Genomic DNA, 13,576 nt, shown 5'->3' with positions numbered 1-13,576 from the left:
TAGAGACTGATCTTCATATCTAATCTATTCATTCTAAATAACACATTCTTGAGATTCTGATAAAATGAAAATCACAGAATTGCTTCTAGTTCCAGTGAACTTTACCATTTTACTAAAGAGAATCTTGGGCTACCTCATTTTCATAAACATTCAGATTTGCCCAATTATCTCTTCTAAAGTTAAACTACACATGAAAAATAATGCAAATAATATGCTTAACCTATGCATATTAATATTCCTTGCTAGTACAAGGTTACACAAGAGTCCACCTGTAACTACAATATAGTGGTCATACATCTTCTGCCACACTGTATGATTGTAGCGTGCAGCCTCTGAAACGGTACACAATGATCTAAGCCATCTGGTATTCAGATCCTTGTGTAATATCCTCCAACACTGTGTCAGGATTATGATCAAAATAATACCACAAAAGAGATGATATAAAAGATAGTACAGCTTCCATATTATCAATGCTCTTATGTTCCTTGTGCTCATTCAGGCTGGCTCGCTCTCTCTCTCTCTCATTATTTTCTATGGGGAAACCACTAGCCATGTCATCAAGACACTGGTTTGTAGTGGTTCCTCCAGTCCCAGATGACTATTACCCAAACTGGTAACTTGACTAAAACTGTATGAGAAACCCAGAATCACTAGAGAAGCGACTCCTGATTGCCCCTCCCACAGAAATTGCGAACTGATGTTTGCTATTTTAAGCTTAAGGTTTTTTGTTTGTTTGTTTTTGAGACAAAACCTCAAGCTGATGCCCTGCTGTGGCATCACAGCTCACAGCAAACTCCAACTCCTGGGCTCCGGCAATTCTCCTACCTCTGCATCCCAAGTAGCTGGAACTACAGGCGCCCGCCACAACGCCTGGCTATTTTTTGGTTGCCATCATTGTTGTTAGGCAGACCTGGGCTGGATTTGAACCTGCCAGCTCAGGTGTATGTGGCTGGCACCTTAGCAACTTGAGCCACAGGCGCCGAGCCTGCTTTAGTTAAGTTTTGAGGTTATCTGTAACACAGCACAGATAACTAACACAGTTCTCATCTATGTCTGCCATGTGAAAGTAACAATACAAGTGACCATATAGTGAGCAACATCCATCCTAGCACTTTGCCACTGTTTCATATACTTGTCTTATTTAAGCACGATAGATTAGTAATTACAATTGCCATTTTCAGATATAGAAACTGAAATGCAATAATGTTAAGTAACTTGCCCAGGGTTTCATAGCTTATTATGTGACAAAAGTAGAATTTGACCTGGCTGTATTATCTCCAGAGCCCATGATATTTCCACTATACCATACTGATCAATAGTTACACTGCTCTTAACACACGAAGTTCCAGTGAACTTTACTATTTATAATAGTAAATAGTATATAATTATATACACTGTGTATATAATTATATACACTTCTTCAAACCTGATAATCCTTTTTTATTATTGTTAAAAAGAATGTTTTTTCTCCTTTAATCAGTTTATAATCCATTATATTAATGATTTTCTACTGAAAAAGACCTTCAAATTTAAAGATAAAGCCAACTTTTCCTATAGTTTTTTTTTGGGGGGGCGGGGGGTGGTTGTTTTTTAACTATAGCCATAATGCTATATATTCAATCAATAAAAATCAGTCACCGCGCATAACTGAAACTTTTTACCCACTGACCAGCATCACTCCATCTCCCCCTCCCCCATCCCCTGGTTTCCATCATTCTACTCTCTGCTTACATGAATCTAACTATTTTAGATTCCCCGTTTCAGTGGGATCGTATAGTTCGTATCTCTCTGTGTGTGTCTTGATTGTTCCTCTTAGCTTAAAGTCCTCTAGTTCCATCCAGGTTGTCACACACTCTTTTTAAGGCTGGATAGTATCATTTCATACACATGCACATATACACACATATCATACATATGCCACGTTTTTGTGTTGGTGGTAAGCACAGCATAGCCCTCCATATATATACCACATTTTCTTTATCCATCTATCAGCAGACCTCTGAACTGTTTCCATATTATGGAAAATAATATGTGAAAGTGTGGATATCTCTACATGATCCTCATTTGAATTCCTTTGGGTTACTGGATCATATTGGCTCTATTTCAATTTCCTGAGAAAATTCCATATTTCTTACCATAATGGTTGTACTAATATACATTCCCACCAGCAGCATACAAGGATTCCCTTTTCTTCATATCCTCCCCGAGGCTTGCCTTTTCTCATTTTGATAACAGACATCCTAATAGGTATGAGGTACTATCTCACTGAACTTTTGATTGGCATTTTCTTGATGATTACAGATGCTGAGTCTCTTTCCATATATATAACTGTTAGCCATCTGAATTTCTCTAGTTAAGAAGAGTTTCTTTAAGTCTTTTGTCCATTTTTGAGTCAAGCTGTTTTCTTGCCACCAAGCTGCGTAAGTTCTGTAAATATTTTTGATATTAACACCTTATCTGATAGATGTTTTACAAATATTTTTCCCAATTCATAGTTGGCTTTCCACACTGTTTTTTAAATGTGTTGTATAGAAGGTTTTAGAGTTGATATAACCCTATTTGTTTATTTTTGTTTTTGTTGCCTATAATTTTTGTGTTATATTTTAAAAACTATCACCAAGGCCTATTGAAAAGTGTTTTCTCCATGTATTCTCCTAGTTTTACAGTTTCAGGTCCTATGGTCAAATCCTTAACCTACTTTGAGTTGATTTTTATGTATAATATGAGATAGGGGTCTGATTTAATTCTTTTGCATATGCATATACAGTTTTCCCAGTATCATTTGTTTAAAAGACTATGGTTTTCCCATTGTATGTTCTCAGCAGTCTTGTCAAAGAATTAGTTGCCCATAAATCCAGGGGTTTATTTCTGGGTTATCTATCATGTTCTGTTGGTCTAGTGTATGTTTTTATGCTAGTGCCATACTGTTTTGATTACCATACCTTTGTAATAAAATTTGAAGTTAGAAAGTATGATGCCTCTAGGCTTTGTTCTTCTTATTCAAAATTACTTGGGTTCTTCAGGGTCTTCCATGAATTTTAGGATTGTTTTTCTATTTCTGTAAAAAAAAAGCCATTGGTATTTTGATAGGGACTGCAGTGAATCTGTAGATCACTTAGGATAGTATGGACACTGTAACAGTATTAATTGTTAATCCATGAACTTTCCAGTCCATGAACATGGGATGTCTGTATTTACTTGTGCCTTTTTTATTTTCTGTCATCAATATTTTATAATTTTCAGTGTATAAGTATTTAACCTTTCTAGTTAATTCTTATTTTATTTTCATTTCCTTGCTCATATAAATAAAATTGTTTTCTTAATTTCCCTTTCAGATAGCTCATAGTTAGTGTATAGATACCCCACTGATTTCTACATGTGGATTTTGTATCTTGAAACTTGACTTATTTTGCATATAACTTCCAATAGTTTTTTATTTGTGTGTGTGTGTGGAGTCTTTAAGGATTTTGTATGTATATGATCATCTTATCTGCAAAGAACGATAATTTTAATTCTTCCCTTACAATTTAAATGCATTTTTTTCCTTCTTCCTGACTGACTGCTTTTGCTAGTACTTCTAGTACTATGTTGGAAATATGTGGTGAAAGTAGGCATCTTCACCTTTTACCAAATCTTAGAGGAAAAGCTTTCAGCTTGCCAGTTAATTATAAAATTACCTCTAAGGTTTTCATATAAGGCTGTCTTAGTCTGTTTTGTATTGCTATAACAAAATACTGGAGACTGAGTAATTTATAAAGAAAAGAAATTTACTTAACATAGTTCTGGAGGCTGAACATCTGATATCAAGATATCAGCATCAGCACCATAGAAGATAGTAACAGGGTAAGAGGAAAAAAGAGCAGGGCAGGGGATGCAAAAGAAGGAGCTGAACTTATCCTTTTCTAAGGAACTCACTCCCAAGACAATGGTATTGATCCACTCAACAGGTCAGAGCCCTCATGGCCTAATCACGTCTTAAACTGTCACAGCAAAATTAAATTTCAAAATGTGTTTTGGAGGAGAAGAACATTAAAATCACAGTAATAGCCTTTATTGTATTGAAAGAATTTCCTTCAATACTTATTATGTTTAGGATTTTTTAACAAAAGGATATTAAACTTTTTCAAGCATTTTCCTTGCCTCTGTTGAGATAGTCATGTGGTTTTTATCTTTCACTATATTGATGTGGTATATCACATTTATTGATTTTCAAATGTTTAACCATACTTGGATTCCTGGGATAAATCCCACTAGATCTTGGTATACAATTCTATTGATGTATTGATGACTTTTGTTTGTCATATTCCAGCGAGGATTTTTACATTTATACTCATCAGGAACACTGGCCTATAGTTTTCTTTTCTTGTGTCATTTTTGTCTGAACTAAGAATCAGGGTGATGGTGGCCTCATAATATGATTATGAGAGTTTTAAGAGAATAAATTATTTTTTCTACTCTTGCAACAGAGTAACAATCTCATAAATAAATTTAAATGTATTTCCCCACACTGACCATTTTCTCTGACACCAGCTGGTGTCCTATAATTCAATTCAATTCTGACATCTACCTGGTCCCGCAGGTTAAGAGTTCAGTCCTATGAGACTGCCCCTGCACTTGTGACTACCAATCCCAAGTCCCAGGTTCTTACCTACTTTGAACAAACTAGCTATAAACCAGGGGTTCTCACAACTCCCTCCTCAAATTTGATTAATTTGCTAAAGAGGCTAAAAGAAATCAAGGAAACACTTTATTTACTATTGCTGATGTATTACAAAAGAAATGGTAAAAGATACAACAGCCAGATGGAAAAGACAATCAATTCAACCACTTCATTTTTTATGAAAGAATAAGAAATATATACAGTATATTAGTTTCTGCCCTAGTTCCTGATATAGCTCTTAAAACTCTTTAGATGAAAGTACTATGAAAATCTTTTGTCCTAATATTTGGTCTTTAACTGAAGATTCTAACACAGCTTCTAAGATCTTTGAAATTTGCTGAGTGATAGAAGTGTCTGGCATAGAGCTCCTAACTCCCTTATAATTTGCTAGATGATAGAAGCATCTTCTGTTCATGGTCTCCTGGGTAGCCTCAGGATAGGTGCTCAAGTCAGGTGCTTCTTACTGATTTTCTACCTAGATGTCCTATCCATTACTGAAAATGGGATATTGGAGTCTGCTACAGCTATCATATTGCTATCAATTACTCCCTAGAGATCTCTCAATATTTACTTCATACATACCTAATGATCAGTTCAAATTATATATAATTATTATATCTTGCTACTGAATTGATCCTTTTCTCAACATTTAATGACCTTCGTTTTCTCTAGGAAAAGTTCTGGACTTCAAATCTATTTTGTCTAATATTACCATAGCCATATCTGCCTTCTTTTGGTTATGATTTCCATGGAGTATTTTTTTAATTCCTTCACATTTAGTCTGTTTGACGCTCTTGTAGATAGCAAATGGCTGAGTATTGTTTCTTTTATTAATTCAGCCACTCTATACCTTTTGATTGGGGAATTTAATATCTTTATACTTAAAATCATTACTGGTAGTTTAAGAACTTATTATTGTCATTGTCTTTATTTCTGTTTTGCTAGATTTTTATTTCCTCTCTTCTTCTATTACTTTCTCTGTTATTTGATTGATTTGACTTCATTCCCTTTACTTTTTGTGTATTTACAATAAATTTCATGTTTGTGGTTAGAATCATCTTTTTTATTTCAAAAAATATAGGGAGCACAAGCGTTTTTTATTACCTATATTAATTGGATCATACTGAAGTCAGAGCTTTCAGTGTACCCATAACCTAATAGTATATTAACATATTGTACATGAAAGGGAGATTTTCTTTCCCTGTCTTTCCTACATCCTCCCCCATTCTTAGTTTTCAATATCCATTATACTTGTTATAACCATACACTATATACCTTATTTAGCTCTTACTTATAAGTGGGAGCAAGCAGTATTTGTTTTTCCATTCCTGAAATATTTCACTTAGGATAATGGTCTCCAGTTCCATCTGTTACCACCAAATACATTGTATTTCCTTCTTTCTTGTGGCATGTGTATGTCTGTGCATATATATACACACACAAATATACAGACACATATATATACACAATACACACACACACATTTTCCTAATCCACTCATCACTTGATAGGCACTTGGGATGGTTCCGTATCTTTCCATTTGTGAACTGTGTAGCAAAACATTCAGGTACAGGTGCCTATTTGGTACAATGACTTATTTTCCTTTGGGTAGATACCTAATAGTGAGATTGCTAAATCAAATGGTGGGTCTACATTTAGTTCTTGCAGGAATCTCCATATTGTTTTCCACAGTAGTTTTACTAACAGTTGATGAACATTCCCTTTGCACTGCACCCACACCAACATCTATTGTCTTTTGACTTTTTAAAAATGATCATTCTGACAGGGGTATGGTAATATCTCATTGTAGTTTTGATTTGCATTTCCCTACTAATTAGTGATGTTGGGCATTTTTTCATATGTTCTGCCCCAATAATCTATACAGTTCTGTCAGTGGAGTATTGAAGTCCCTGGCTTTTACGATCCTGATGTTTATTTCTTTGTTTCGATCTAGTAGAATATGTTTTACGAATCTGGGAGCTGTGTGTTAGATGCAAATATATATTTAGGATTGTTGTATCTTCTTGCTGAATTGTTCTCTTTATTATCATATAATGACCAGCTTTGTTTTTTTACCACTGTTGATTTAAAGTTTATTTTATCTGAGATGAGAATAGCTATTTCTGCTTGCTTTTGGTCTCAACTCACATAGAATACCTTTTTCTATCCCCGGTAATCCCAGGATGATGACTGTGACTACATCTAGAAAACAACCAGCCTAGATATTTTTGAAGTACAGTTTCCCTTTGATCCTCTGATAGAGTGCAGCAGCAGCATCACGCTCACCATAACCTCAAACTCTTGGGCTCAAGCAATCTTCTTGCCTCAGCCTCCCAAGTAGCTGAGCCAACTAGCCATGTCTGGCTAGTTCTTCCAATTTTTGAAAAGATGGGATCTCATTCTTGCTCAGGCTGGTCTTAAACCCGTGCCCAAGTGATCCTCCCATCATGGCCCTCCAAAGTAATAGGATTACAGGTGTGAGTCACTGTACCCAGCCATGGTCTAGACTTCATCTTCAACCTATTGGGGTTCTATGAGATTGAATCTCTTTCCCTTTCCAGATTTGAAAAGGGTTTGTTATTATTTCTTTTTTTTGAAAGCTTTAAGCCCCTTTAAATCTCTTTGGGTTCTCTGATTCTTCTGCTTGACTATCTGCTGTTGAAGCTTTCACTACATTTTTTAAGTTATATTCCTCAGCTTATTGTACAATTTTCTGGATTTTATAAAATTATCTATCTGTACTCTCTTATACCTTATTTACCTTCTATTAAACAGGTTGTTTTGAATAGTTTCTCAAGTAATGCATAGATCTATTTGGGTGGTTTACTGGAAATACATTGTGTTACATAGATGGTTTCATGCTTTTCTAATTTTTCATGCTCCTTATAGCCTTGCATTGCTGTCTACACATTAGAAGGAGTCACCTTGTCCAGACTTTACGGGTAAGGAAAAGCAATCACTTGGATGGGGTCACCAATCTGGAGAGAATGCAGGAATTGCAAATTATTGTACTGGGCCTAGTAGCATGCAGGGTGCCAAGCACAAGGAAGTGTGATAGTTCCAGGTCTAAAGGTGTGAAATGACATGGCAACTCATGGAGCTGAGACTGACAAAATCAGTAACTGTGTGGTCCTTGGACACAGAAGCTGCAACATTTCTGCAGCAGCCACGAAGGCTGCTGAGATATTCAGTAGTGACTCTCTGTTGAGGAGTGAAGATGGGTGGGAGCCAAGGCAGGTGGCAGCAGGGGCTGGGGGAAGTCTGGCTACACACACACATGTGGCAATTAGGAACAGCACCAGTTGCAGCTGTGTGCTCATGTGGCTATTGGGCTGGCAACATATGGACGTGCACTAACAACAACTGTGGGCCACAGCGGTAGTTTGCACCCTGGCCAGAGATACGCTGGTCATAACCACACATATAGTATTAAAAGCCAGAACCAACAACAAACAAGAGTTGCCCACCGGCAGACACACACTAAAACCTGACAATCTTAAATTCAAAACCATCCTACCAGGTCATTCCACACTTTAGATAAGCCTCCCTGAGGAAACCCTTCAACAAAAATGGCAAAAGACAAAGCACAGCTTCAGTAATCCACGCCAACCCTGAAAAATATCAATTTACTAGATCATTTGGGAATGACAAAGTCTGTAATTCAATAGAAAGACATGCCTTATTTCCTAGCAAATTTAATTTTGTTTTTTCAGCTTCGCTCAGATCAGCTGAAAAAGTCTATTTGAAAACAAGCCTACAAATTTGACTATCATAATTTCTAAAAATCAAAAAAAGAAAAAACTCACCCTTTCCAACAATTTCTGAAGCTTTAAGGTTTTCTCTTCACGTAACTTTTCCCGTAGCTGCTGTGCTTTCATTTGTTTTTCTTCATGTTTCTTCTTAGATTCTGCAATTGTTCTGTTAATACAGACAAGTGAACAAGAACACAAACATTTACATGAGTAGGCCAAGACAGTTCTCTTTAGATTCTGAAATTCTTAAAATATACTAACTAATTTTGGCCCAATATTTCAGGAAAGCATTGTCACTTTTCAATGAATCTGAAACTGTCCTGCAGTAATATGCCTAAACAGATCTATTTAGTAGTCAAGAGTGGCTAGTTTCCCTCCTGTAAAACATTTCAAACTAATTTCCAAAGGCCAGACCTTTTCCGTGATGGTGAAGAAAGTTTTTCATGCATGTGAATTCCATGCCCAGGAGGTCTAGCAGGTTCCTCTTCTACAATATCCCCCCAAGATGTATTTTGGCGCCAAGATTCACGAGCTATTCAAATGAAAGAAAAGCACTGTGATTGTTCAAGCACATAGTTCCTCTACAAAATCAACACTGAAGAACAAATTTCTAAATGGCAACAGCATTATCACTGCAAATTATTTTACATATAAAATATCTATAAAACATGATTATTTATTTTATCCCACTGTTACTACACTCCAAATACATACACACACAAACACAATACCTTCATAATCTGCAAGGACATCATTCCAGTCCATAGACATACCACAGAAAGATACACTCCCACTGCCCAAGCTGGCCTAAAATGTAATAAGGGAAATGAAAAAATGAATCTCTGAACACAATTATAACCTTAAAAATGAATTATACATGAAATTTTCATACCTGTTAATGAATTTCATTTAATGAACAGTTGAAAACAAGAAAAAAGCTACAGATCTTGTAGAATCACAATAATTGTCAAATTAAAATGCCATAACCTATACATTTTAATACCCTCTAGCCATTAAGAATAGAGACTAATGGAATAAATTTAGAAAGAAATATACTAGACTTACATAATTACCACACAAACACTAACACATACAAAGCACATATTAAAAAGGTAAAGAAAAAAATAAAAAATAAAGAGGTAAAGATTATTTGTTGGGCATTAAAATTTAATACAATAATATGTAAAACAATATGTAAAACATCTACAATATGTAAAACATAAAGAAAATATTTATATTCTTTAACAAATTCCCATCATGAACATAAATATCCTGAGCACTTAGTAACAGAAGGCAGTGTAGCATTTGCTTTTTGTTAACAAAATTCAAAAAGTAAAATACCTTAGATTCTCCTTCAGTCTCTAGCAATTATAACCTGAGTAATGTTGAATTCTTAATTTCTGTGAGACTCAATTTCTTGACTGGTAAAATGAGATTAACAACTTCCAACTTGTCAATTGCATCATATATGGAAATACTTAATGGTAAAGTGCTACAAAAAGATTTTGTATTGTTATCATGTACATCCAAATCATCCCAAGAATAATGATGATAACTAAGAATGATTTTTAAATAAATAACGTTAGATAGGTCTAGATGGGATTCTAAGTCGTTCTGGCCTAATAATTTCACTTCTAAACATAAGTTTTAAACAATTACATTACAAATTCTAAAGGCTCACAGAGAAATCACTGTCGTTGTCAGTTTCAATGTTGATATCGTTGTTTTCTTCAGCTTCAATTTCTCTAGTTAACTGTTCTTCTTCAGCAATAGCACTGGCAATGGCTTCTTCATTGGCCTTTTCTAAACGATCTGCTAGCTCTTCCTTTTTAGCAAGGACTTCTGCCATGGACTATATAGTTAAAAAAGAATAATAAGAAAAATCATCACTGGACTGGAAAGTTAAGTAATCATTTCTTATGTTTAAAACATGAACTCAATGATATACTTAAAACAGCATAGGTCTAGAACTGCAGTCCAATAAAGGCACAACCATTTACTAGTTGTATGACTTAGAAATTTCTCAAAACCAAGAACCTATTTGGTATTCCATAAAATGGAACATTAATCCATAACTTACCTTTTTTACCAGACTGCTATGTATGAGAAACTGTGAAGTTACATAAATAATAGGTATTATTAATGATAAAATATAAATTTCATTTGAGTGCCAAGTTCAAAACATTACAGATCAAATATACTCACAAAATATAAAACCAAAATAGTATACTAAAATGGGTAGATGGAAAGAATGTATACTGTAAAGGTAATGATACTTTCTTAACATATATATCTAACTTACTAAAAGTAATACAAACAATATGCATGAGAATCATTAATAAGCCCCATGAGAAGCTAAATATGTACACTATAAATTCTAAATTAAACACTGCAATAAAAAATAATTATGAATTATAGCAAGAGCCAACAAAAGAGATAAAGTGAAATTATTAAAAACAAAAGAGGGAATGAAGAACAAGTGGGTGAGAGAGAAAAGAACGGTATGACAGCAGATTTAAAGATACCTTGCCAATAATCGCATTTTATGTAAACAGTCTAAACACCCCGATTAATAGACAGATATTGTCAAACTGGATCAAAAACAAGACCAGTCATGTCCTCCTCCTTGTAAGAAATCTCATTTAAATATAAGAATACAAACAGGGTGGCACCTGTGGCTCAAAGGAGTAGGGTGCCGGCCCCATATACCAGAGGCGGTGGGTTTAAACACAGCCCCAGCCAAAAACTGGAAAAAAAAAAAAAAGAATACAAACAGATTACAAGTAAAAGATTTACATTAATCAATAGAAAGTTGAAGTATTAACATCAAGCACAGATTTCAGGGCAAAAAACCCCCCAGCTATACAAAAAGTTGTTTCATAATAGTAAAAGGGTCAATTCATCAAGAAGACAAAACAATCCTAAATGTTTATGGGCCTTCAAAATACATGAAGCAAAAACTGATAGGATTGCCAAAGAAAATAAACATAATGACAATGCAAAATGGTGTTACCACTTTGGAAAACAGTCTGAAAGTTCCTCAAAAGGCAAAACAGACTTTATGTAACCAAGCAATTCCACTCCCAAATATATATCCAGAAGAAACAAAAACGTATCCACACAAAAACTTGCATGTGAATACCTAAAACAGCATTATTCATAACAGCCAAACAGTGGGACGAACCTAAATATCCATCAAATGAGGCATAAACAAAATGTGGTATATCCAGTGAAATATACTCATTTGAAGGAATGGAGTACCACAACAAGCTAAAACATGGATGAACCTTTAAAACATGCTAAGTGCAATGACCCAGTCACAAATAACCACATATTTTATTCTATTTCTAGGAAATGCTCCAAATAGGCAAAACTACACAAACAGAAAGCGGATTAGCAGTTGTCTAGAGCTGGAAAGGTGGGAGTGGGGGGAAAGGGACTGACAGCTAATGGGCACTTTTGGGAGTACAAAAGTGTTCTAAAAGTGATTATGGTGGTTCATAGATAGTTGCACAATTCTATGAACAGGCTAAAAAGCCCTTCATAGTAAACTTTAAATAGACGAATTGCATTATGTGTAAATTATACCTAAATAAAATTGGTTTTTTTGCAAAAGAAATAGATTCATAGTTAAATTCAGAGAGCTCAATACCCCTATCTCAACAGAAAAATTAAACAAAAAATTGGTAGGGAACATAAGAGACTTGAATAATATTACCAACAAATCTGATTTAGAGGCTCGGCACCTGTGGCTCAAGTGGCTAAGGCGCCAGCCATGCACACCCAAAGTGGCGGGTTCGAATCCAGCCAGGGCCCGCCAAACAACAATGACAGCTGCAACCAAAAAAAAAAAAAAAATAGCTGGGCATTGTGGCGGGCACCTGTGGTCCCAGCTACTTGGGAGGCTGAGGCAGGAGACTCGCTTGACCCCAGGAGTTGGAGGTTGCTGTGAGCTGTGATGCTACAGCATTCTATCCAGGGGGAACAGCTTGAGGCTCTGTCTCAAAAAAAAAAAAAAATCTGATTTAGATATTTTCCTAAGAGAAATGAAAACATGTTCACATGAATATGTGTACACAAATATTCATGGCATGGTTTATTCATAACAAAAAAAGCTAGAAGTAACTCAAATGTCTGCAGGCACCCGAATGAATAAACATATTGTGTTCCATGCACACAACAGAATGCTAAAAACAATGAAAAGAATGACAATTAAGACGCACAGCAACACAGATGAATCTCAAAGTAAATATGCTTACTGAAAGAAGCCAAGCAAAGATTACAGAATTCAATTTACATAAAATTCTGAAAATGCAGACTAATATATAATGAAATAAAGCAGAACAGAGTTTCCCTGGGATGTGGGTAAAGGGAAGGGCAGGAAGGGAGGGTAAAAAGGGGGAAAGGGAAATCCTTTTGTTAAGAGTAATCAATATGTTTATTATGATGATTATAATGACAGTTTCCTAAGTGTAAACACAGGTCAAAATTTATTAATCTGTATACTTTAAATATGTGCTGTTTACTGAAAACCAATTATAGATTCACTAATGATATTAAAAAGTACAAATGCTTCAACCCCAATTTACATATGTGCTCTGGAGTGGAGACTGAGCATTGGTATTTCTGGAAAGGTTCCCCTCTGCAGACATGCCCTCCAACCCACAACAGACAAATGTTGGCCCTGGGGGATTAAATGGGGTGGAGATGTGTAAAGGAGAGATTATTTCTGTTCATCATGAGCTCTTCTCTGTAAATCCACAAACACTATAGAAATTAACTGTTGTCAACGTGCCACAAAACAATATTCAAAATGTAATTACTATAGTTGAATACATTTAAGTTCACAGAAAGTAAGCTCTTACATGTACTTTCTCTACCTCCTCTCTCAACTGTGTCTTCTCCAGAATATTTAGATTAACTCCTTGAAAACTTGAAAAGATTCTTACCCCATAGTGGAGCTTTATAGTTTAAACAGCGAGTCAATCAACCCTATAAAACTGCAACTATTTCACAGAGTGAAATGCAAATAAATATCTGCATACATCATTATTCTGAACATTTCCAAACTTTCACTAAAAATTGAAAATGTTGGCTCGGCGCCTATAGCTCAACCGGCTAAGGCGCTAGCCACGTACACCTAAGGTGGTGGGTTTGAATCCCC

General features: G+C 35.3%; 1 protein-coding gene across 1 annotated transcript in view; it reads right to left on the bottom strand.

Annotated features, from left to right (window-relative positions):
* The window catches only part of SCAPER (S-phase cyclin A associated protein in the ER), a 444,723-nt gene that overhangs the window by 322,270 nt on the left and 108,877 nt on the right, over positions 1-13,576 (bottom strand). The window contains exons 11-14 of the mRNA XM_012801961.2: positions 10,094-10,264; positions 9,144-9,219; positions 8,827-8,944; positions 8,467-8,578 (exon numbers count right to left, since the gene is read on the bottom strand). Coding sequence (XP_012657415.1) covers positions 8,467-8,578; positions 8,827-8,944; positions 9,144-9,219; positions 10,094-10,264 — 477 coding nt within the window. The remainder of the gene's footprint in view (positions 1-8,466; positions 8,579-8,826; positions 8,945-9,143; positions 9,220-10,093; positions 10,265-13,576) is intronic.

The sequence above is a fragment of the Otolemur garnettii genome, unplaced genomic scaffold (assembly GCF_000181295.1).
Source record: "Otolemur garnettii isolate 467f Iridium unplaced genomic scaffold, OtoGar3 scaffold00011, whole genome shotgun sequence".
Taxonomy (NCBI): Eukaryota; Metazoa; Chordata; class Mammalia; order Primates; family Galagidae; genus Otolemur; species Otolemur garnettii.
Note: the sequence above shows the minus strand (reverse complement) of the source record. Positions and strands in the feature narration are given on the sequence as shown.